The 22,219-nt window shown below is 45.3% G+C and overlaps 1 protein-coding gene across 6 annotated transcripts in view; it reads left to right on the plus strand.

Moving 5' to 3' along the window:
• Positions 1-22,219, plus strand: part of LOC106611028 (endothelial PAS domain-containing protein 1) — an 87,768-nt gene that overhangs the window by 63,179 nt on the left and 2,370 nt on the right. For all 6 annotated transcript variants that reach the window (XM_014210877.2, XM_014210868.2, XM_014210842.2 and 3 more), the window contains 10 exons: positions 12-96; positions 3,570-3,682; positions 3,889-4,091; positions 8,035-8,141; positions 11,983-12,130; positions 13,126-13,334; positions 14,028-14,242; positions 18,502-18,615; positions 18,764-19,242; positions 19,454-19,550. In XM_014210877.2, coding sequence (XP_014066352.2) covers positions 12-96; positions 3,570-3,682; positions 3,889-4,091; positions 8,035-8,141; positions 11,983-12,130; positions 13,126-13,334; positions 14,028-14,242; positions 18,502-18,615; positions 18,764-19,242; positions 19,454-19,550 — 1,770 coding nt within the window. The remainder of the gene's footprint in view (positions 1-11; positions 97-3,569; positions 3,683-3,888; positions 4,092-8,034; positions 8,142-11,982; positions 12,131-13,125; positions 13,335-14,027; positions 14,243-18,501; positions 18,616-18,763; positions 19,243-19,453; positions 19,551-22,219) is intronic.

Raw genomic sequence — 22,219 nt, forward strand, 5'->3', positions numbered from 1 at the left:
TGTCTCTACAGGTGGAGTTGACCGGACAAAGCATCTTTGACTTCACCCACCCCTGCGACCATGACGAGATTCGCGAGAACCTCAGTCTGAAAACCGGTAATTATTCTCTCTGTTCCTGTGAAAGAGTTAGGGTTAAGGTTAGGATTAGTGTTAGATACTAATAATAAGAGAGAGGAGCACAGCACAGTGTCTCTCTGTGTTAGAGTTAGGGTCGGGGTTCGATAATATTAAGAGAGAAGAGAGGAGCACAGCAGTGTGTGTCTCTGAGATAGGCAGGAAGGTCATACTGTCTTTGGGTGGACACACTGAATTAGATACACACACGCTCTGCACATGGAGTTTTCTATAGTATAATATATACAGTGCCTTTGGAAAATATTCAGACCCCTTGACTTTTTCCGCATTTTGTAAGGTTACATTCTTATTCTAAAATGTATCAAATAGTTTTTTTTACTCATCAATATACACACAATGCCCTATAATGACAAAGCAAAAACGGTTTTATTTTATTTTATTCTATTTATAAAAACCTACACTGTAATATCACATTTACATAGTAAGTATTCAGACCCTTTACTCAGTACTTTGTTGAAGAACCTTTGGCAGCGATTACAGCCTCGAGTCTTCTTGGGTATGACGCTACAAGCTTGACACTCCTGTATTTGGGGAGTTTCTCCCATTCTTCTCTGCAGATCCTCTCAAGCTTTGTCAGGTTGGATGGCGAGAATTGCTGCACAGTTATTTTCAGGTCTCTCCAGAGATATTAGATTGGGTTCAAGTCTGGGCTCAAGGACATTCAGAGACTTGTCCTGAAGCCACTCCTGCATTGTCATGGCTGTGTACTTAGGGTCATTGTCCTGTTGGAAGAGGAACCATCGCCCCAGTCTGAGGATCTGAGCGCTCTGGAGCAGGTTTCAATCAAGGATCTCGCTGTACTTTGCTCCGTTCTTCTTTGCCTCGATCCTGACTAGTCTCCCAGTCCCTGCCGCTGAAAAACATCCCCACAGCATGATGCTGCCACGTGACGTTTGGCATTCAGGCTAACAAGTTCAATCTTGGTTTCGTCAGATCAGAGAATCTTGTTTCTCATGGTCTGAGAGTGTTTAGTTGCCTTTTGGCAAACTCCAAGCGGGCTGTCATGTCCCTTTTACTGAGGAGTCGCTTCCGTCTGGCCACTCTGCCATAAAGGCCTGATTGGTGGAGTGCTACAGAGACGGTTGTCCTTCTGGAAGGTTCTCCCATCTCCACAGAGGAAGTCTAGAGTTCTGTCAGAGTGACCATCGGGTTCTTGGTCACCCCCTTGACTAAGGCCCTTCTCCTCCGATTGCTCAGTTTGGTCGGGCGGCCAGCTCTAGGAAGAGTCTTGGTGGTTCCAAACTTCTTCCATTTAAGAATGATTGAGCCCATTGTGTTCTTAGGGACCTTCAACGCTGCATAATATTTTTGGTACCCTTCCCCAGATCTGTACCTCGACACAATCCTGTCTCCGAGCTCTACGGACAATTCCTTCGACCTCATGGCTTGGTTTTTGCTCTGACATGCACTGTCAACAGTGGGACCTTATTTAGATAGGTGTGTGCCTTTCCAAATCATGTCCAATCAATTTCATTTACCACAGGTGGATTCCAATCATCTCAAGGATGATCAATGGAAACATGTTACACTTGAGCTCAATTTCGAGTGTCATAGCAAAGGGTCTGAATACTTATGTAAATAAGGTTAGGGCTGTCTTCAAGGCAAAGGGTGACTACTTTGAAGAATCTCAAGTATAAAAGATATTTTGATTTGTTTAACAGTTTTTTGGTTACTACATGATCCCATGTGTATTTCATAGTTTTGATGTCTTCACTATTATTCTACAATGTAGAAAATAGTAAAATAAAGAAAACCCTTGAATGAGTAGGTGTGTCCAAACTTTTGACTGGTACTTTATATATATATTGTGTATATTGATGTGTATATATATATATATGTGAGAGAGAGAGAGAGAGAGAGAGAGAGAGAGAGAGAGAGAGAGAGAGAGAGAGAGAGAGAGAGAGAGAGAGAGAGAGAGACTCCCTGTCGAAAAATAGATAAGTATCTGAAAGTCCTAATGCGTTAAGTAGAAGTTGTAAAATTGCACACACAACGAATAATTAACATAACTTCAAGTTCCAGGCTCTAAACACTTCTCCACTACCCGCTGAACACTTGTCATTGGACAATAAACAGTTATAAAATGACGTAAGGCCGTAATAACACTAAATGAACAGCTATATAATGACGTAATTACACTAAATGAACAGCTATATAATGACGTAATAACACTAAATGAACAGCTATATAATGATGTAATAACACTAAATGAACAGCTATATAATGAGATAATAACACTACATGAACAGCTATATAATGAGATAATAACACTACATGAACAGCTATGACATAATGACACTAAGATAACAGCTATATAATGATGTAATAACACTAAATGAACAGCTTCCACGGCCATGGCTTCTGTGCTATGCTATGAGAAGATAATGATGGTAAAAATAACATTCTAGACACACTGACTCTTTCCATGCTTCTCTCTACCCAGTTGTCCTCTAATTTCCCCAGTTGTCCTCTAATCTCCCCAGTTGTCCTCTAATCTCCCCAGTTGTCCTCTAATCTCCCCAGTTGTCCTCTAATCTCCCCAGTGTTCTGTTTTTGTTGCAATTTGAATCCATTTCTCTCGTTCCAGGGCGGGCCACACCAAAGTGGTCAGACCAGGAGCCTAGTAGCCCTACTCCTCAGGCCCCTTCCTGGGACTGTTGATAAAGGGGTGGGCGGCATGGGGGACCAAAGGAGGATGGTAAGGTTGGTGGAAGTGCGGGCGCTGCTGTTGTGTCCACACGTACTGCCAGCCATGCCAGACCTTTCCCTGGCGCCACCCCCGTCATGGGGCCCCCCTTTAACACTCCTTATCAGCTGGACCCATAATGCTCTGTCTTGCTCCACGGCTAGCGGCCAATGTCTGAGGGCTGAACTCTCACCTTGTGATGTAATGGCTTAGCTGCAGACTGTGGTGAATTTAGTATTTACGCGTTTATTAGGATCCCCATTAGTTAGTGCTGAAGCAGCAGCTGCTCTTCCTGGGGTCCACACAACCTAAAACATGACATAATACAGAACATTAACAGACAAGAACATCAGGACAGAACTATATACATTTTAAATAAGTATACAAACTTTCATACATGTATGCCTTCATAATCATGTTATTCAGACGCTACTGAATGTAAGTGCAACACACAAAAACAAAAATGCAAATGCAATATCAAGGAGTGTTAAAAAAGGAGTCGGAATGTGTAGTGATGATGTCACCACTGACAGCTTTAAAATCAGCCCTTTTGGACTGAGTTGCTGCTCCAGATATGTCAGAAACATGGGGCAGAGTCCTTTATGTGTGCTTGCATGCTTGCATGCACGTTCGTGGGACAGAGAGGAGTGTTTGAAACTGAAACCTTGACCTCACACAAAAACTGTGATATCGCAAGCATGTGATTGGAAAATGAAGGTGAAAAATATCTGTGTATGTTTGTTCACAGGCACTGGGACAAAGGGGAAAGCATTCAGCACTGAGAGAGACTTCTTCATGAGGATGAAGTGCACAGTGACAAACCGTGGACGCACTGTCAACCTGAAATCAGCCAGCTGGAAGGTGAGTCCATGGAACTAACAGAAGATGCCAAGATCACTGCCATCACTACTCATGAATAATCCACTTTTGGCTTGTTTACTATTGATTGTAAATTCTGTTTTGCATTGTTTATTCAGAATAGGACTGTACTGCATCATTGAGATGATATCAGATGTTACAGTTCTTATATCAAATATTGTTCATATAAGTGTCTCCTGCTTTCTTAGGTTCTGCACTGCACGGGCCACCTCAAGGTGTACAACAGCTGCGCCCCTCGTGGGCTGTGTGGGTTCAAGGAGCCTCCTCTCACCTGCCTGCTGATGATGTGTGAGCCCATCCCCCACCCCTCCAACATCGACACGCCCCTGGACAGCAAGACCTTCCTGAGCCGTCACAGCATGGACATGAAGTTCACCTACTGCGACGACAGGTAACACACGCTGTCAGATAAATACACACACACTAACACACACTCACAGCAGGGACACACAGCTCACCTACAGGACTGTAACGACACGTAACACACACAAACAGTCTCGCATACTCACACACACACATGCACACTCGCAGACACACACACACACACACACACACTGGCAGAAGGGACGGGAAGTTAGCTTACAGTACAGTAACAGCAGGGAACACACACACAGAAACCATCTCACATACTCACACATAGGCATACAATCCCTCTCTATACTGTATATGCATAGTAACATCCTCATATACAGTTGAAATCGGAAGTGTACATAAACCTTAGCCAAATACATTTAAACTCAGTTTTTCACAATTCCTGACATTTAATCAGAGGAGAAATTCCCTGTCTTAGGTCAGTTAGGATCACCACTTTATTTTAAGAATGTGAAATGTCAGAATAATAGTAGAGAGAATTATTTATTTCAGCTTTTATTTCTACACTTGGGGTCATTGTCCATTTGGAAGACCCATTTGCGACCAAGCTTTAACTTCCTGACTGATGTCTTGAGATGTTGCTTTAAATATCCACATATTTTTCCTGCCTCATGATGCCATCTATTTTGTGAAGTGCACCAGTCCCTCCTGCAGCAAAGCACCCCCACAACATGATGGTGCCAGCCCCGTGCTTCACAGTTGGGATGGTATTCTTAGGCTTGCAAGCCTCCCCCTTTTTCCTCCAAATTTAACGATGGTCATTATGGCCAAGCAGTTTTATTTTTGTTTCATCAGACCAGAGGACATTTCTCCAAAAAGTACGATCTTTGTCCCCATGTCCAGTTACACACCATAGTCTGGCTTTTTTATGGCGGTTTTGGAGCAGTGGCTTCTTCCTTGCTGAGTGGCCTTTCAGGTTATGTCGATATAGGACTCATTTTACTGTGGATATAGATACTTTTGTACCTGTTTCCTTCAGCATCTTCACAAGGTCCTTTGCTGTTGTTCTGGGATTGATTTGCACTTTTCGCACTAATGTACGTTCATCTCTAGGAGACAGAATGCGTCTCCTTCCTGAGCGGTATGACGGCTGCGTGGTCCCCTGGTGTTTATACTTGCGTACTGTTGTTTGTATAGATGAACATGGTACCTTCAGGCATTTGGAAATTGATCCCAAGGATGAACCAGACTTGTGGAGGTCTACAATTTTTTTTCTGAGGCGTTGGCTGATTTATTTTCATTTTCCCATAATGTCAAGCAAAGAGGCACTGAGTTTGAAGGTAGCTCTTAAAATACATCCACAGGTACACCTCCAATTGACTCAAATGATGTCAATTAGCCTATCAGAAGCTTCTAAAGCCATGACATAATTTTCTGGAATTTTCCAAGCTGTTTAAAGGCACAGTCAACTAAGTGTATGTTAAACTTCTGACCCACTGGAATTGTGATACGTTGGGTTATAAGTGAAATAATGTGTCTGTAAACAATTTTTGGAAATATTACTTGTGTCATGCACAAAGTAGATGTTCTAACTGACTTGCTAAAACTATAGTTCGTTTTAACAAGAAATGTGTGGAGTGGTTGAAAAATGAGTTTTCATGACTCCAACCTAAGTGTATGTAGACTTCTGACTTCAACTGTACATATTCATTCATAAAGTACCTTCTCATACAGACATATATGATCAGACTCAGACACACATTTATATTGTAAATCGTAAGCAGCAGCAGGCTGGTAAAACCCCAAATCAAGTGCTGTCACTGAACGACAAATTACACAAACATACACACACAAGCATGCAAACAAGCCGGGATAATGATCTGCTGACTGAACCAGTTTGGTTTGGCAGGACCAGAGAGAAAAAAATATCAAGAATGACTTGCATCGCACGACATCATCAAAGAGCACCAGAGGTTACCCAAAACATGTTCTCTGGGCACTTCACACAAAGAGAGCGTTATGCACCCATCACCACTGCAACCAAAGCAGCATGTCACCATGACAACTGTGACAATAGTGACAAGTCCAAGTCCTACCATCATGTCCCTGTGATGATCGATGTCCCCGTTAGGTGTGTCTGCTGTCCCCTCTGGGCCAACTGCGTCACAAACACGGCAGCCATCTTAGAGCCAATGTCTCACCGGTAGAGAAAAACATTCCATCCTCCTAGCTGCTAGTGCTAAAAACCACACCGGTCGGGTTCGGCTGTAATCTGATCAAGCGCTCATGCAAAGACAAAAGATTCCTTCTGAGAACAGCGTGTACCTTCCTGTGAAACAGAGGCCCCTTTTTACTTTTCTCAAATGTTGTATTTATTTAATCCTTGCGCAAATCAACTCCAATTACGCAAATGAGGCGACAGCCCATGATGCCTTGCGTACGTCATTATGCTCATTAGTGGTCATGGTTGATGTTCCCAACTGGCACAGCACAGGTTGCTCTTGGACCGCCCGTGAGGAGAGGAGAAATGCTGGAAAGAAGAGAAGGAACTCAGAAATGTTTATGTAATGTTGGTTTAAACTTCAATTTAACTTTCCGTCTTGCTCGGGTCTCAACAGATTTTGAACCGTTGCACCTGCAAGGATAAGAAAAAAGTTTAATGATTGAAGCTACTTTGATTGAGGCTACTTGGCCCATAAGCTTGCAATTATCATTATTACTGCTTTTTCAATATGGAAACTATGTGTTAATCTAGGGTCTACATCGTTGTTTTAACTTTTTAAGAAATGTCTATGATTTTATATTAAGTACCTATGATTGAGGTCCACCAGCTGTTTTTCTTACTCAAGGTTGAGTTACCTAACTATATTTCAGCAGTGGTGCTTTAGTTGGGATTAACTAACAGCCCAGGTTTGCAGAGCCTTGACTTGTAAAAACAAAAAAAATCCCTATTCATCTGTTTGAAGATTATGCAGGCACCATTGGGAGAGTTTAGAGCTCTCTACTGTACTTAACACCCAAATCCACATCACTCAGAGGTAAAAATACATTGAAACCCACATCACTCAGATGTAAAAACACATCACTCAGAGATAAAAACACATTGAAACCCAAATCACTCAATCACATAAACAACACAACCGTTGTGTGGGTGTAAAGCAGTGAGAAAGAACTTATTTGTGCTCCAGTCTGTCTGGCTGCAGGTTGACTGGCTGGCTGGCAGGTTTGCTGGCTGGCAGGTTTGCTGGCTGGCAGGTTTGCTGGCTGGCAGGTTTGCTGGCAGGCAGGTTTGCTGGCAGGCAGGTTTTCTGACTGGCTGGCAGGCAGGATGGCTGGCTGGCTGGCTGGCTGGTACGTTGGCAGGCTGGCTGGCTGGCTGGCTGGTTGGCTGGCTAGACGGTTGGCTGGCTGGCTGGCTGGCTGGCAGATTGGCTGGCTGGCAGGTAGACATCAATTCAACATTTATTACACGTTGGTTCAATGGAATTCCATTGAAAAGACGTGGAAGCAACTTTGATGCAATCAGTGTGTGCCCAGTGGGTTTTGCTCTAGGAGTCCCATGCCTGTTGACTATTACCTACCTATCTGATCCTTACTATTGTTGTGGTAGAGAGACTGTGGTAGAGGGAGAGGAGAGACTGGTAGAGGAGAGAGGGAGAGGAAAGACTGTTGTAGAGGAGAGACTGTGGTATAGGAGAGACTGGGGTAGAGGAGAGAGGGAGAGGAGAGGCTGTGGTAGAGGAGAGACTGTGGCAGAAGAGAGAGAGGAGAGACTGTGGTAGAGGAGAGAGGAGAGGCTGTGGTAGAGGAGAGGCTGTGGTAGAGGAGAGAGACTGGTAGAGGAGAGAGGCTGTGGTAGAGGAGAGAGGCTGTGGTAGAGGAGAGAGGCTGTGGTAGAGGAGAGAGGCTGTGGTAGAGGTGTGTGTGTGTGTGTGTGTGTGTGTGTGTGTGTGTGTGTGTGTGTGTCATAGAAAAGTGGTGTTGGCTGAGTTAACGGTTGGCTGTATTTCTGTGTATTGCAGAGTCACTGAGCTGATGGGCTACAGTCCTGAAGACCTGCTGGGCTGCTCTGTCTATGAGTTGTACCACGCCCTCGATTCTGACAGTGTCACCAAGAGCCACCAGAACCGTGAGTGTCTACACTAAGACTGACTACACTGCAACCCCGGTGCTGACAAAGGGACTTCTTCCTCTTGCCTTAAGGCCTATCAACAGATAGAATGATTGTGAAGTGTTTGGGAATGTCTTAACCATCTGATGAGGAACTTATATCTCATCTTCTGCTTTACAGTAACCATGCTGGTGTGTGAGAGAACAAGACAATGCTTTACAGTAACCGTGCTGGTGTGTGAGAGAACAAGACAATGCTTTACAGTAACCGTGCTGGTGTGTGAAAGAACAAGACAATGCTTTACAGTAACCGTGCGGGTGTGTGAAAGAACAAGACAATGCTTTACAGTAACCGTGCTGGTGTGTGAGAGAACAAGACAATGCTTTACAGTAACCGTGCTGGTGTGTGAAAGAACAAGACAATGCTTTACAGTAACCATGCTGGTGTGTGAAAGAACAAGACAATGCTTTACAGTAACCGTGCTGGTGTGTGAAAGAACAAGACAATGCTTTACAGTAACCGTGCTGGTGTGTGAAAGAACAAGACAATGCTTTACAGTAACCGTGCTGGTGTGTGAGAGAACAAGACAATGCTTTACAGTAACCGTGCTGGTGTGTGAAAGAACAAGACAATGCTTTACAGTAACCGTGCGGGTGTGTGAAAGAACAAGACAATGCTTTACAGTAACCGTGCTGGTGTGTGAGAGAACAAGACAATGCTTTACAGTAACCATGCTGGTGTGTGAAAGAACAAGACAATGCTTTACAGTAACCGTGCAGGTGTGTGAGAGAACAAGACAATGCTTTACAGTAACCATGCTGGTTTGTGAGAGAACAAGACAATGCTTTACAGTAACCGTGCTGGTGTGAGAGAACAAGACAATGCTTTACAGTAACCATGCTGGTGTGTGAGAGAACAAGACAATGCTTTACAGTAACCGTGCTGGTGTGTGAGAGAACAAGACAATGCTTTACAGTAACTGTGCTGGTGTGTGAGAGAACAGGACAATGCTTTACAGTAACCATGCTGGTGTGTGAAAGAACAAGACAATGCTTTACAGTAACCATGCTGGTGTGTGAGAGTACAAGACAATGCAGTCTGTACACCAGTACTTCCCTTTCTCTGCAAACTATTAAAACTGTGAACCCACTTCCTAGTAGATTGTTTGGTTAAATGAAACACAGAAGAAGCAGACTGAAAATGTAGATGGGTTTTTATGTTTGTGTTACTGTAGCAGGCCCTAGTCAAACACCTGTAGTTTATGTTTGTGTTACCGTAGCAGGCCCTAGTCAAACACCTGTAGTTTATGTTTGTGCTACTGTAGCAGGCCCTAGTCAAACACCTGTAGTTTATGTTTGTGCTACTGTAGCAGGCCCTAGTCGAACACCTGTAGTTTATGTTTGTGTTACTGTAGCAGGCCCTAGTCAAACACCTGTAGTTTATGTTTGTGCTACTGTAGCAGGCCCTATTCAAACACCTGTAGTTTATGTTTGTGCTACTGTAGCAGGCCCTATTCAAACACCTGTAGTTTATGTTTGTGCTACTGTAGCAGGCCCTATTCAAACACCTGTAGTTTATGTTTGTGCTACTGTAGCAGGCCCTAGTCAAACACCTGTAGTTTCCATCCTGTTACCTTGATTTCCTTTCTGTCCACCTCTCCCTCCCTCTGTCCCTGTTCTCCTTCTCTGTTTTGTGTATGGTTATTGCTTTTACCAGCCCAGAGATGAAACAATCCATGCTGACGTCCACCAGCTTCTGTAACACAAAGAACACCACAGGCAATGTTCAGCTCCCAGCTCCGCTCACACACCATACCCTCACATTGAATCAGCCCCCAGATCCCCTCACACACACAAAACCCTCACGTCACATCAGCCCCTAACTCCCCTCACACACAATACCCTCACATCACATCAGTCCCCAGCCCACCTCACACACAATAACTTCACATCACATCAGCCCCCAGACCCCCCTCAGACACCATACCCTAACATCACATCAGCCCCTAGTCCCCCTCACACACAATACCTTCACACCATCCCCCAGACCCCCTCACACACAATACCCTCACATCACATCACGTCAGCCCCCAGCTCCCCCTCACACACAATACCCACACATCAGCCCCCAGACCCCCTCACACACAATACCCTCACATCACATTACGTCAGCCCCCAGCTCCCCCAGACACAATACCCACACATCAGCCCCCAGACCCCCTCACACACAATACCCTCACATCACATCACGTCAGCCCCCAGCTCCCCCTCACACACAATACCCACACATCAGCCCCCAGACCCCCTCACACACAATACCCTCATATCACATCAGCCCCCATCCCCCCTCACACACAGTACCCTCACATCAGCCCCCATCCCCCTCACACACAGTACCCTCACATCAGCCCCCAACCCCCCTCACACACAACACCCTCACATCACATCTAAACCCCACCAGGCCACTCTGTCAGCAAAATTACATTTCAGATGTGAGTTCTGAATATAATTCAAAACAGGCCTTATTTCATTATCATGGCTCTGTGGACCTGGGCCTGTATTAAGATGTCTTCAATCCCATTAAGGCTGACCTGTGACTGGGGAGATAAGAGGAACGCAGGGCGTCTGTAGTGACTGGGGAGATAAGAGGAACGCAGGGCGTCTGTAGTGACAGGGGACCAGGTGTCCCACATTGCCCCTGTAATGAGGCCCTCCGGTGAGATGGCTTCTGTCCCCCAGTGACATTTACACATCATTAAAGCCTCTCTCTGTAGTAGCAGAAGTGTGGGTCTGGATTGTGTTGCACTGTGGGCTTCTGTGGTGGTGGTGGGAGTGGTGTGTGTGTCTGTGTCTGTGTGTGCGTGTGACTGTGCATGTAAATGCTAGTACTAGCAGCTCGACTCCTTTATGAGTCTAGTTCTCCTTTCCTCTCAATCCATCAACTGAGCTCCAGGCTCCTTGTCGCAGTCTGTGAAAATGGCATCAATCAATCAGTGGTGTGGTTAGCCCAGGCAGACTGAATACACTGGGCAGGTGGGATCTCTAAGTGGCCAGCTGGGGTCTCTACGGCAACGAGACTGGCCTGGAGCAGCCCTGGTCTGTGTTTACTCACTCTTATCCAGCCTTACGACCCAGGCCTGCTCCTTTCACAAGCCAGCCCTGGGATGAACCTACTACCCCAGGCCTGCTCCTTTCACAAGCAAGCTCTGGGATGAACCCTACGACCCCGGGCCTGCTCCTCTCACAAACCAGCCCTGGGATGACCCCTATGACCTTGGGCCTGCTCCTTTTACAAGCCAGCCATGGACTTGAGCCAACTCCTCTTCTTCTCTACCCTGATACAGTACTTCTCTATCTCTCATTCTCTCCTCACCCCTAAAACTTTCTCCTCTTCACCCTCTATCTTAGTCTTACCCTGACCTGAACTTCTCTCCTCTTCACCCTCTATCTTAGTCTTACCCTGACCTGAACTTCTCTTCACCCTCTATCTTAGTCTTACCCTGACCTGAACCTCTCTCCTCTTCACCCTCTATCTTAGTCTTACCCTGACCTGAACCTCTCTCCTCTTCACCCTCTATCTTAGTCTTACCCTGACCTGAACCTCTCTCCTCTTCACTCTGCTGCTTGCTCTCTGAGTTCCTCTTCTGTTCACCTCCATCCAGCTTGAATTATACTTTCTATCCATCTATCCATCTCTAGGTTCAATCGGTTGTTTTTCCCCTGAACAAGGCAGTTAATAACCCACTGTTCCCCGGTAGGCCGTCATTGTAAATAAGAATTTGTTCTTAACTGACTTGCCTAGTTAAATAAAGTTTAAATAAAAAACGTATTTAAAAAAATCTCTCTACATCTTTGTACAGTGTGCAGTAAAGGCCAGGCAGTGAGTGGACAGTATCGTATGCTGGCCAAACATGGAGGCTACGTGTGGGTGAAGACCCAGGGCACAGTCATCTACAACAGCCGGAATTCCCAGCCGCAGTCCATTGTCTGTGTCAACTATGTCCTCAGGTAGGGTCACCGGTCTCAGGTCAGGGGTCAAGGGTTGGGGGTCAGAGGTTTGGGTGGGGAGGCAGAGGGGGACATACCCCGATTAACCCTACTCCAGGATGTCCAGGACAAGGTTTAACCTGTGTCCAGGAAACTGGCCCATAGTGTCCAACATTGGGGGGAGGAAGTGATTGTGGAAGGCTGCTGTTTCAAATGTATTGCAGTAGAACAGTAGCTTAATCTGTTAGTAAATCAAATCAAATGTATTTATAAAGCCCTTCTTACATAAGCTGATATCTCAAAGTGCTGTACAGAAACCCAGCCTAAAACCCCAAACAGCAAGCAATGCAGGTGTAGAAGCACGGTGGTTAGGAAAAACTCCCTAGAAAGGCCAAAACCTAAGAAGAAACCTAGAGAGAAAGCAGGCTATGAGGGGTGGCCAGTCCTCTTCTGGCTGTGCTGGGTGGAGATTATAACAGAACATGGCCAAGATTTTCAAATGTTCATAGATAACCAGCATGGTCAAATAATAATAATCACAGTGGTTGTCGAGGGTGCAACAGGTCAGCACCTCAGGAGTAAATGTCAGTTGGCTTTTCATAGCCGATCATTCAGAGTATCTCTACTGCTCCTGCTGTCTCTAGAGAGTTGAAAACAGCAGGTCTGGGACAGGTAGCACGTCCGGTGAACAGGTCAGGGTTCCATAGCCGCAGCACAGCCAGGTGGACTGGGGACAGCAAGGAGTCATCAGGCCAGGTAGTCCTGAGGCGTGGTCCTAGGGCTCAGGTCCTCCGAGAGGGAGAAATAAAGAATTAGAGAGAGCATACTTAAATTCACACAAGACACCGTATAAGTCATGACAAATACTCCAGATATAACAGACTGACCCTAGCCCCCCGACACATAAACTACTGCAGCATAAATACTGGAGGCTGAGACAGAAGGGGTCGTAGGGATCGTAGTAGGTAACATAACACATCCCTGAGGTATCCCTCTGTCTCTCTGTGGGTTTTCAGTGACGTGGAGAACAAGTCCATGATCTTCTCCATGGACCAGACTGAGTCCCTGTTTAAGCCACACCACATGAACAGCTTCTTCAGCCAGAGTGGTGCTACGGTGGCCGTAGAGCCCATGGAGATCCTGTTCACCAAACTGAAAGAGGAGCCAGAGGACCTTGCTCAACTGGCCCCCACACCTGGAGATGCCATCATCACCCTCGACTTTGGTCAGAATCCCCCCCAATATCTCCCATTCTACTTTAGATCTCTCCTTAACCATACCCCGTATCATCCCATTACTGTCCATCTCCCCAAAGCCATGCACTTATACCTGCATCATCTCTAATGTCATCCCAAGGCTCCAATTGATGGTGCATAGAGCCTGATAACTGTGCAACAAACTTGGACTTGATGTGGTTGAAATCGAGGTGGGAGAGGGAGCAAGCCTACTACAGCTGTATTAGATGGGACTTAGAAAAATGGCGACAATTGGCAACAAAAAAAAAAATCTAGGACATTGACCATATTGGTTTTGGGAAGCCCAATTGAATCTGAGTTTGGGCATATAAAGTTTATATGTGAAAACTATTTCTAAGATGCGTACTTTTAGATTTTCTGAACTCACTTCCTTGTTTAAATCACTTGGGATTTGAAGTCCACAATGTTGGGGGAGGTTTTAAGGGTTATGCTAGATGGTGATGGACTGAGAGATTAGCCAATTAAAACCAACAGGTTTCGTCATCTCCTGCCATAGACTTCCAGTCAAGTCCCATTCTGAGGTGCTGTGAAACCAGACAGTTTGACAGAAAGAGAGCTGGCTTGTGGACGAGATTACACCATCTGTAGTCTAAGATAATACTATAACTTCTTTGAAAACAGGAATGCTAACCATTTACTGTTTATATGGTTGTGTCCTACAGGAAGGCCACCATTTGAGGAGCCTCATCCTCCTGGAAAATCCAAGATATCTCCCATGCCACCCCCGGCCCCTCAGGGCTGGGATAGTGATCCCCACTCCTGCCCAGCAGGAGACATGTCCAAACAAATGGCTGCCACTTTCTCGGTACCCCAGAACCCCACACCGGGCAGCGCCACCCCCAGCACTGCCCCCCCTAGCCTGAGCAGTTATTCCACGGTATGTAGCTACTACTGCCCCTGGTGTCCTTCTAGAACTCTCATAGAACTCTTCAAGAACTCTTCTAGAACTCTTCTAGAACTCTTCTAGAACTCTTCTAGAACTCTTCTAGAACTCTCCTTGAACTCTCCTTGAACTCTCCTAGAACTCTCCTAGAACTCTTCCAGAATTCTCCTATCATCTATTGTCTTGTTCACCACGTCTTCTACCACAAGCCTGTTTTACTAGCTTTTCTTCCACTTGCATGTGTGTGTGTGTGTATGTGTTTGTGTGTGTGTTCGTGCCTGCGTAGCCTACGTGTGTGTGATCCTGCATGTGTGTCACGATGTGTGCATTTGTTTGTGCGTGTGTGCATGTGTCACGATGTGTATACTTGTTTGTGTGGGCACATGTGTTTGTGTTTTTATTTTTTATTTCACCTTTATTTAACCAGGTAAGCTAGTTGGGAACAAGTTCTCATTTACAACTGTGACCGGGCCAAGATAAAGCAAAGCAGTGTGACAAAAACAACAACACAGAGTTACACATGGAATAAACAAGCGTACAGTCAATAACACAATACAATGTGTGCAAATGGCATGAGGAGGTAAGGCAATAAAAAGGCCATAGTAGCAAAGTAATTACAATTTAGCAGATTAACACTGGAGTGATAGATGAGCAGATGATGGTGTGTAAGTAGTGATCCTGGTGTGCAAAAGAGCAGCAAAGTAAATAAAAACAATATGGGGATGAGGTAGGTAGATTGGATGGGCTATTTACAGATGGACTATGTACAGCTGCAGCGATCGGTTAGCTGCTCAGATAGCTGATGTTTAAAGTTAGTGAGGGAAATGTAAGTCTCGAGCTTCAGTGATTTTTGCAATTCGTTCCAGTCACTGGCAGCAGAGAACTGGAAGGAAAGGCGACCAAAGCATGTGTTGGCTTTGGGGATGACCAGTGAGATATACCTGCTGGAGCGCGTGCTACGGGTGGGTGTTGTTATCATGAGCAGTGAGCTGAGATAAGGCGGAGCTTTACCTAGCATAGACTTATAGATGACCTGGAGCCAGTGGGTCTGGCGACGAATATATAGAGAGGGCCAGCTGACTAGAGCATACAGGTCGCATAAGGCGCTTTGGTAACAAAACGGATGGTACTGTAATAGACTACATCCAATTTGCTGAGTAGAGTATTGGAAGCTATTTTGTTGATGACATCGCCGAAGTCAAGGATCGGTAGGATAGTCAGTTTTAATAGGGTAAGTTTGGCGACGTGAGTGAAGGAGGCTTTGTTGCGAAATAGAAAGCCGATTCTAGATTTGATTTTGGATTGGAGATGTTTGATATGAGTCTGGAAGGAGAGTTTACAGTCTAGCCAGACACCTAGGCATTTGAAGTTGTCCACGTATTCTAGGTCAGAACCGTCCAGAGTAGTGATGCTAGTCAGGCGGGCGGCTGCGGGCAGCGAACGGTTGAAAAGCATGCATTTGGTTTTGCTAGCGTTTAAGAGCAGTTGGAGGCCACGGAAGGAGTGTTGTATGGCATTGAAACTCGGTTGGAGGTTAGTTAACACAGTGTTCAAAGAAGGGCCAGATTTATACAGAATGGTGTCGTCTGTGTAGAGGTGGATCAGGGAATCACCCGCAGCAAGAGCGACATCATTGATATATACAGAGAAAAGAGTCGGCCCGAGAATTGAACCCTGTGGTACCCCCATAGACTGCCAGAGGTCCGGACAACAGGCCCTCCGATTTGACACACTGAACTCTGTCTGCGAAGTAGTTGGTGAACCAGGTGAGGCAGTCATTTGAGAAACCAAGGCTATTGAGTCTGCCGATAAGAATACGGTGATTGACAGAGTTGAAAGCCTTGGCCAGGTCGATGAAGACGACTGCACAGTACTGTCTTTTATTGATGGCAGTTATGATATCGTTTAGTACCTTGAGCGTGGCTGAGGTGCACCCATGACCAGCTTGGAAACAAGATTGCACAGCGGAGAAGGTATGGTGGGATTCGAAATGGTCAGTGATCTGTTTATTAACCTCTTGGGGCTAGGTGGGACGCTAGCGTGCCACCCGTGGTGCACTCCATCAACAGCAGGTGCATTTCAAGAGCGGCAAATTTGAATCCAAATAAATGTCAAAATTCAAATTTTTCAAATATACAACTATTTTACACCATTTGAAAGATAAACATCTCCTTAATCTAACCACGTTTTACGATTTCAAAAAGGTTTTACGGCGAAAGCATAAATTTAGAGTATGTTAGGACAGTACATTTACAAGAGTTGTGTGTAATGTTTTGTCAAGTCAAAGACAGGGTCACCAAAACCATAAAACCAGCTAAAATGATGCACTAACCTTTTACAATCTCCATCAGATGACACTCCTAGGACATTATGTTAGACAATGCATGCATTTTTAGTTCTATCAAGTTCATATTTATATCCAAAAACAGCGTTTTACTATGGCATTGATGTTGAGGAAATCGTTTCCCTCCAATAACCGGCAGTCAAGTCAGCGTAACAAATTAAATAATTAAAATTAGAAAACATTGGTAAAATATTATATTGTCATTTAAAGAATTATAGATTTACATCTCTTGAACGCAATCAACTTGCCAGATTTAAAAATAACCTTACTGGGAAATCACACTTTGCAATAATCTGAGCACTGCGCCCAGAAAAATACGCGTTGCGATACAGACTAGACGTCATGTTGGGGAGATCTAAAATCGAAAATACTATGTAAATAATCCATTACCTTTGATTCTCTTCATCAGATGTCACTTCCAGGTATCACAGGTCCATAACGAATGTAGTTTTGTTCAAAAAAGCTCATCATTTATGTCCAAAAATCTCCGTCTCGTTAGCACATGATGTAAGCCAGCCGGACTTCGCGTCATGAACGAGGGGAAAAAATATATTTCCGTTCGTTCAAACATGTCAAACGTTGTATAGCATAAATCATTAGGGCCTTTTTTAACCAGAACATGAATAATATTCAAGGTGGACGAATGCATACTCTTTTATAACGTATTGGAACGAGGGTACCCAACATGAACTAGCGTGCCAGGTGTCTAATGGGACATCAACGTTCCATGGCTCTTGTTCGGTCAGATCTCCCTCCAGAAGACTCAAAACACTTTGTAAAGGCTGGTGACATCTAGTGGAAGCAATAGGAAGTGCCAAAATATTCCTAAACCCCTGTGTTTTTCAATGGGATAGGTTTAAAGTCAATACAACACATCAGGTATCCACTTCCTGTCAGAAAATGTCTCAGGGTTTTGCCTGCCAAATGAGTTCTGTTATACTCACAGACACCATTCAAACAGTTTTGGAAACTTTAGAGTGTTTTCTATCCATATATAATAAGTATATGCATATTCTAGTTACTGGGTAGGATTAGTAACCAGATTAAATCGGGTACATTTTTTTTATCCAGACGTGCAAATGCTGCCCCCTAGACCCAACAGGTTAACTTGACTTTCAAAGACTTTAGAAAGGCAGGGCAGGATGGATATAGGTCTATATCAGTTTGCTTTTAGTGTCACCCCCTTTGAAGAGGGGGATGACCGCGGCAGCTTTCCAATCTTTAGGGATCTCAGATGATACGAAAGAGTTTGAACAGACTGGTAATAGGGGTTGCAACAATAGCGGCGGATAATTTTAGAAAGAGAGGGTCCAGATTGTCTAGCCCAGCTGATTTGTATGGGTCCAGGTTTTGCAGGTTTTGCAGAGTAATGCTTATTGAAATTTTCGATTATCATGGATTTATCGGTGGTGACCGTGTTGCCTAGCCTCAGTGCAGTGGGCAGCTGGGAGGAGGTGCTCTTGTTCTCCATGGACTTTACAGTGTCCCAAAACTTGTTTGTGTGTGTGTGTCACAGGAGGTTGGTGGCACCTTAATTGGGGAGGACAGGCTCGTGGTAATGGCTGGAGCGGAACCAGTGGATGGCATCAAATACATCAAACACATGGTTTGATGCCATTCCATTTACTCCGTTCCAGCCATTATAATGAGCAGTCCTCCCCACAGCAGCGTCCACTGGTGTGTCTGTGTTATGGAGTGGGCATGGATCCCAGGTGCTTGCGACAGGGGGCAGAGGGTCGGGAGAATAGAGGGGTGGATGGTTGGAATGAGCACTGGTCACTTAGTTACTTAGGCCTCAAGGGAGCTTTTGTCCTCTCTCTCTCTCTCTCTCTCTCTCTCTCTCTCTCTCTCTCTCTCTCTCTCTCTCTCTCTCTCTCTCTCTCTCTCTCTCTCCTCTCTGTGGGTACAGCCCAGCAGCCCAGGGGATTACCATAACGAGAGAGAGAGTGACCTGAATGTAGAGCTGACTGAGAAGCTCTTTGCTCTCGACACAGAGGGGCCCAAGAGCCCTGGCAGCACCCAGGTCAGTCTCACTGGCACTTCACAGACCCATTACTGAATCAGTGTGGATGAGGAAGGTTTACATTATACTAGATTGACATTTATTTAACACAATTGGTCATGGTTGCTTTCTTGGGGTTGTGTGATGTAATGTGATGTGACCCTCTTAGTCGGCCCTGAGTGATCTGGACCTGGAGAACCTGGCACCCTACATCCCCATGGATGGAGAGGACTTCCAGCTCCATCCCATTATTCCTGAGGAGGCGCCTGGAGGCCCAGAGGGGGCCACTGGCCCACTGGGCCACTTCACCACACAGAATAGCTTCAGCAACATCGCCAGCCTCTTCCAAAACCTGAGATCCCCACAGTCTGACCACTACCAGCCCGCCAAGTGGGCCCCAGGAGACAAGAGAGGCCCCAACCACAGCCAAATGAGCCCCATGGACTCCAGGCCTACTCTGCCATACACAGGCCCCACAAAGATCCCCCCCTACCACGCCCCAGCCAGCACACCTCTGTCCTCCATGGGTGGACATCAGAACCTGCAGTGGCCCCCAGATCCTCCGTTAAACTGTCTACTACAGGTGAACTCCATGGGCAGAAGCCACCCATGTCAGAACATGCCAGTCAACATGATGCACAAGCAGAGGTACTATAGAGGGTCTTCAGTGTGTCTGTCCTACTGATTCAGTGTGTCTGTCCTACTGATTCAGTGCGTCTGTCCTACTGATTCAGTGCGTCTGTCCTACTGATTCAGTGCGTCTGTCCTACCGGTTTTTATTCAGTTTTGTTCTTGTACTGATGTTGTTAGAGCTAGAGTAGTGTACAGCGATGTTAAGTAATGTGATGCTCTTTTGCAGGTCAATGGAGAACTTTGTCCAGGCCTACAGAGACATGAGTCCCACCAGAATTGCCATAGCCAACAACGTCAAGCGCTCCTTCACACAAATGGCAGTGGTACGTTTACCCTCTCACTGCTTTATGACCGTAGTTTATGATGTGTGTATCCAGGTTGAGGTCACTGTTAAATATTCCACTAGAGTTATATTAGATGCCGAAACTGCAGACTAATAATCACAGTGGTTGTCGAGGGTGCAACAACGGCTTTGCATAGCCGATCATTCAGAGTTTCTCTACTGCTCCTGCTGAAACTGGAGCCGCAGCACAGCCAGGTGGACTGGGGACAGCAAGGAGTCATCAAGCCAGGTAGTCCTGAGGCATGGTCCTAGGGCTCAGGTCCTTTGAGTGAGAGAGAGAAAGAAAGAAAGAAAGAAAGAAAGAAAGAAAGAAAGAAAGAAAGAAAGAAAGAAAGAAAGAAAGAAAGAAAGAAAGAAAGAAAGAAAAAAAGAAAGAAAGAAAGAAAGAAAGAAAGAAAGAAAGAAAGAAAGAAAGAAAGAAAGAAAGAAAGAAAGAAAGAAAGAAAGAAAGAAAGAAAGAGAGAATACTTAAATTCACACAGGACACCGGATAAGACAGGAGAAATACTCCAGATATAACAGACTGACCCTTGCCCCCCCGACACATAAACTACTGCAGCATAAATACTGGAGGCTGAGACAGGAGGGGTCGGGAGACACTGTGGCCCGTCCGATGATAACCCCGGACAGGGCCAAACAGGAAGGATATAACCCCACCCACTTTGCCAAAGCACAGCCCCCACACCACTAGAGGGATATTTCCAACCACCAACTTACCATCCTGAGACAAGGCCGTGTATAGCCCACAAAGATCTCCGCCACAGCACAACCCAAGGGGGGGCGCCAACCCGGACAGGAAGATCACGTCAGTGACTCAACCCACTCAAGTGACGCACCCCTCCTAGGGACGGCATGGAAGAGCACCAGTAAGCCAGTGACTCAGCCCTTGTAATAGGGTTAGAGGCAAAGAATCCCAGTGGAGAGAGGCGAACCGGCCAGGCAGAGCCAGCAAGGGCGGTTCGTTGCTCCAATGCCTTTCCTTTCACCTTCACACTCCTGGGCCAGACTAGACTCAATCATAGGACCTACTGAAGAGATGAGTTTTCAATAAAGACTTAAAGGTCGAGACCAAGTCTGCGTCTCTCACATGGATAGGCAGATCATTCCATAAAAATGGAGCTCTTTTGGAGAAAGCCCTGCCTCCAGCTGTTTGCTTAGAAATTCTAGGGACAGTGAGGAGGCCTGCGTCTTGTGACCGTAGCGTACGTGTAGGTATGTATGGCATGACCAAATCGGAAAGATAGGTAGGAGCAAGTCCATGTAATGCTTTGTAGGTTAGCAGTAAAACCTTGAAATCAGCCCTTGCCTTAACAGGAAGCTCGTGTAGAGAGGCTAGCACTGGAATAATATCATACATTTTTTGGGTTCTAGTCAAGATTCTAGCAGCCATGTTTAGCACTAACTGAAGTTTATTTGGTCCTTTATCCGGGTAGCCGGAAAGTAGAGCATTGCAGTAGTCCAACCTAGAAGCGACAAAAGCATAGACAATTTTTTTTGCGTCATTTTTGGACAGAAAGTTTCAGATTTTTGCAATGTTACATAGATGCGATATGTTCGTCAAAAGAGAGATCAGGGTCCAGAGTAACGCTGATGTCCTTCACAGTTTTATTTGAGACGACTGTACAACCATCAAGATTAATTGTGAGATTCAACAGAAGATCTCTTTGTTTCTTGAGACCTAGAACAAGCATCTCTGTTTTGTCTGAGTTTAAAAGTAGAACATTTGCAGCCATCCACTTCCTTATGTCTGAAACACAGGCATTCATGGAGGGCAATTGTGGGGCTTCACCATGTTTCATCGAAATGTACAGCTGTGTGTCATCCGCATAACAGTGAAAGTTAACATTATGTTTCCGAATGACATCACCAAGAGGTAAAATATATAGTGAAAACAATAGTGGTCCTAAAACGGAACCTTGAGGAACACCGAAATTTACAGTTGATTTGTCAGAGGACAAACCATCCACAGAGATGGCTTACTGGTGCTTTCCAACAGATAAGGTCTTAACCAGGCCAGAACTTGTCCGTGTAGACCAATTTGAGTTTCCAATCTCTCCAAAAGAATGTGGTGATCAATGGTATCAAAAGCAGCACTAAGGTCTAGGAGCACGAGGACCGATGCAGAGCCTCGGTCTGACGCAATTAAAAGGTCATTTACCACCTTCACAAGTGCAGTCTCAGTGCTATGATGGGGTCTAAAACAAGACTGAAGCATTTTGTATACATTGTTTGTCTTCAGGAAGGCAGTGAGTTGCTACGCAACAGCTTTTAAAAAAAATGTTGAGAGGAAGGGGAGACTCGATATAGGCCGATAGTTTTTACAAATATTTTCTGGGTCAAGGTTTGGCTTTTTCAAGAGAGGCTTTTATTACTGCCGCTTTTAGTGAGTTTGGTACACATCCGGTGGATAGAGAGACATTTATTATGTTCAACATAGGAGGGCCAAGCACAGGAAGCAGCTCTTTCAGTAGTTTAGTTGGAATAGGGTCCAGTATGCAGCTTGAAGGTTAAGAAGGCCATGATTATTTTCATCACTGTGTCAAGAGATAGTACTAAAAACCTTGAGTGTATCCCTTGATTCTAGGTCCTGGCAGAGTTGTGCAGACTCAGAACAACTGAGCTTTGGAGGAATACGCAGACTTAAAGAGG

The sequence above is a fragment of the Salmo salar genome, chromosome ssa01 (genome assembly GCF_905237065.1).
Source record: "Salmo salar chromosome ssa01, Ssal_v3.1, whole genome shotgun sequence".
NCBI classification, from domain to species: domain Eukaryota; kingdom Metazoa; phylum Chordata; class Actinopteri; order Salmoniformes; family Salmonidae; genus Salmo; species Salmo salar.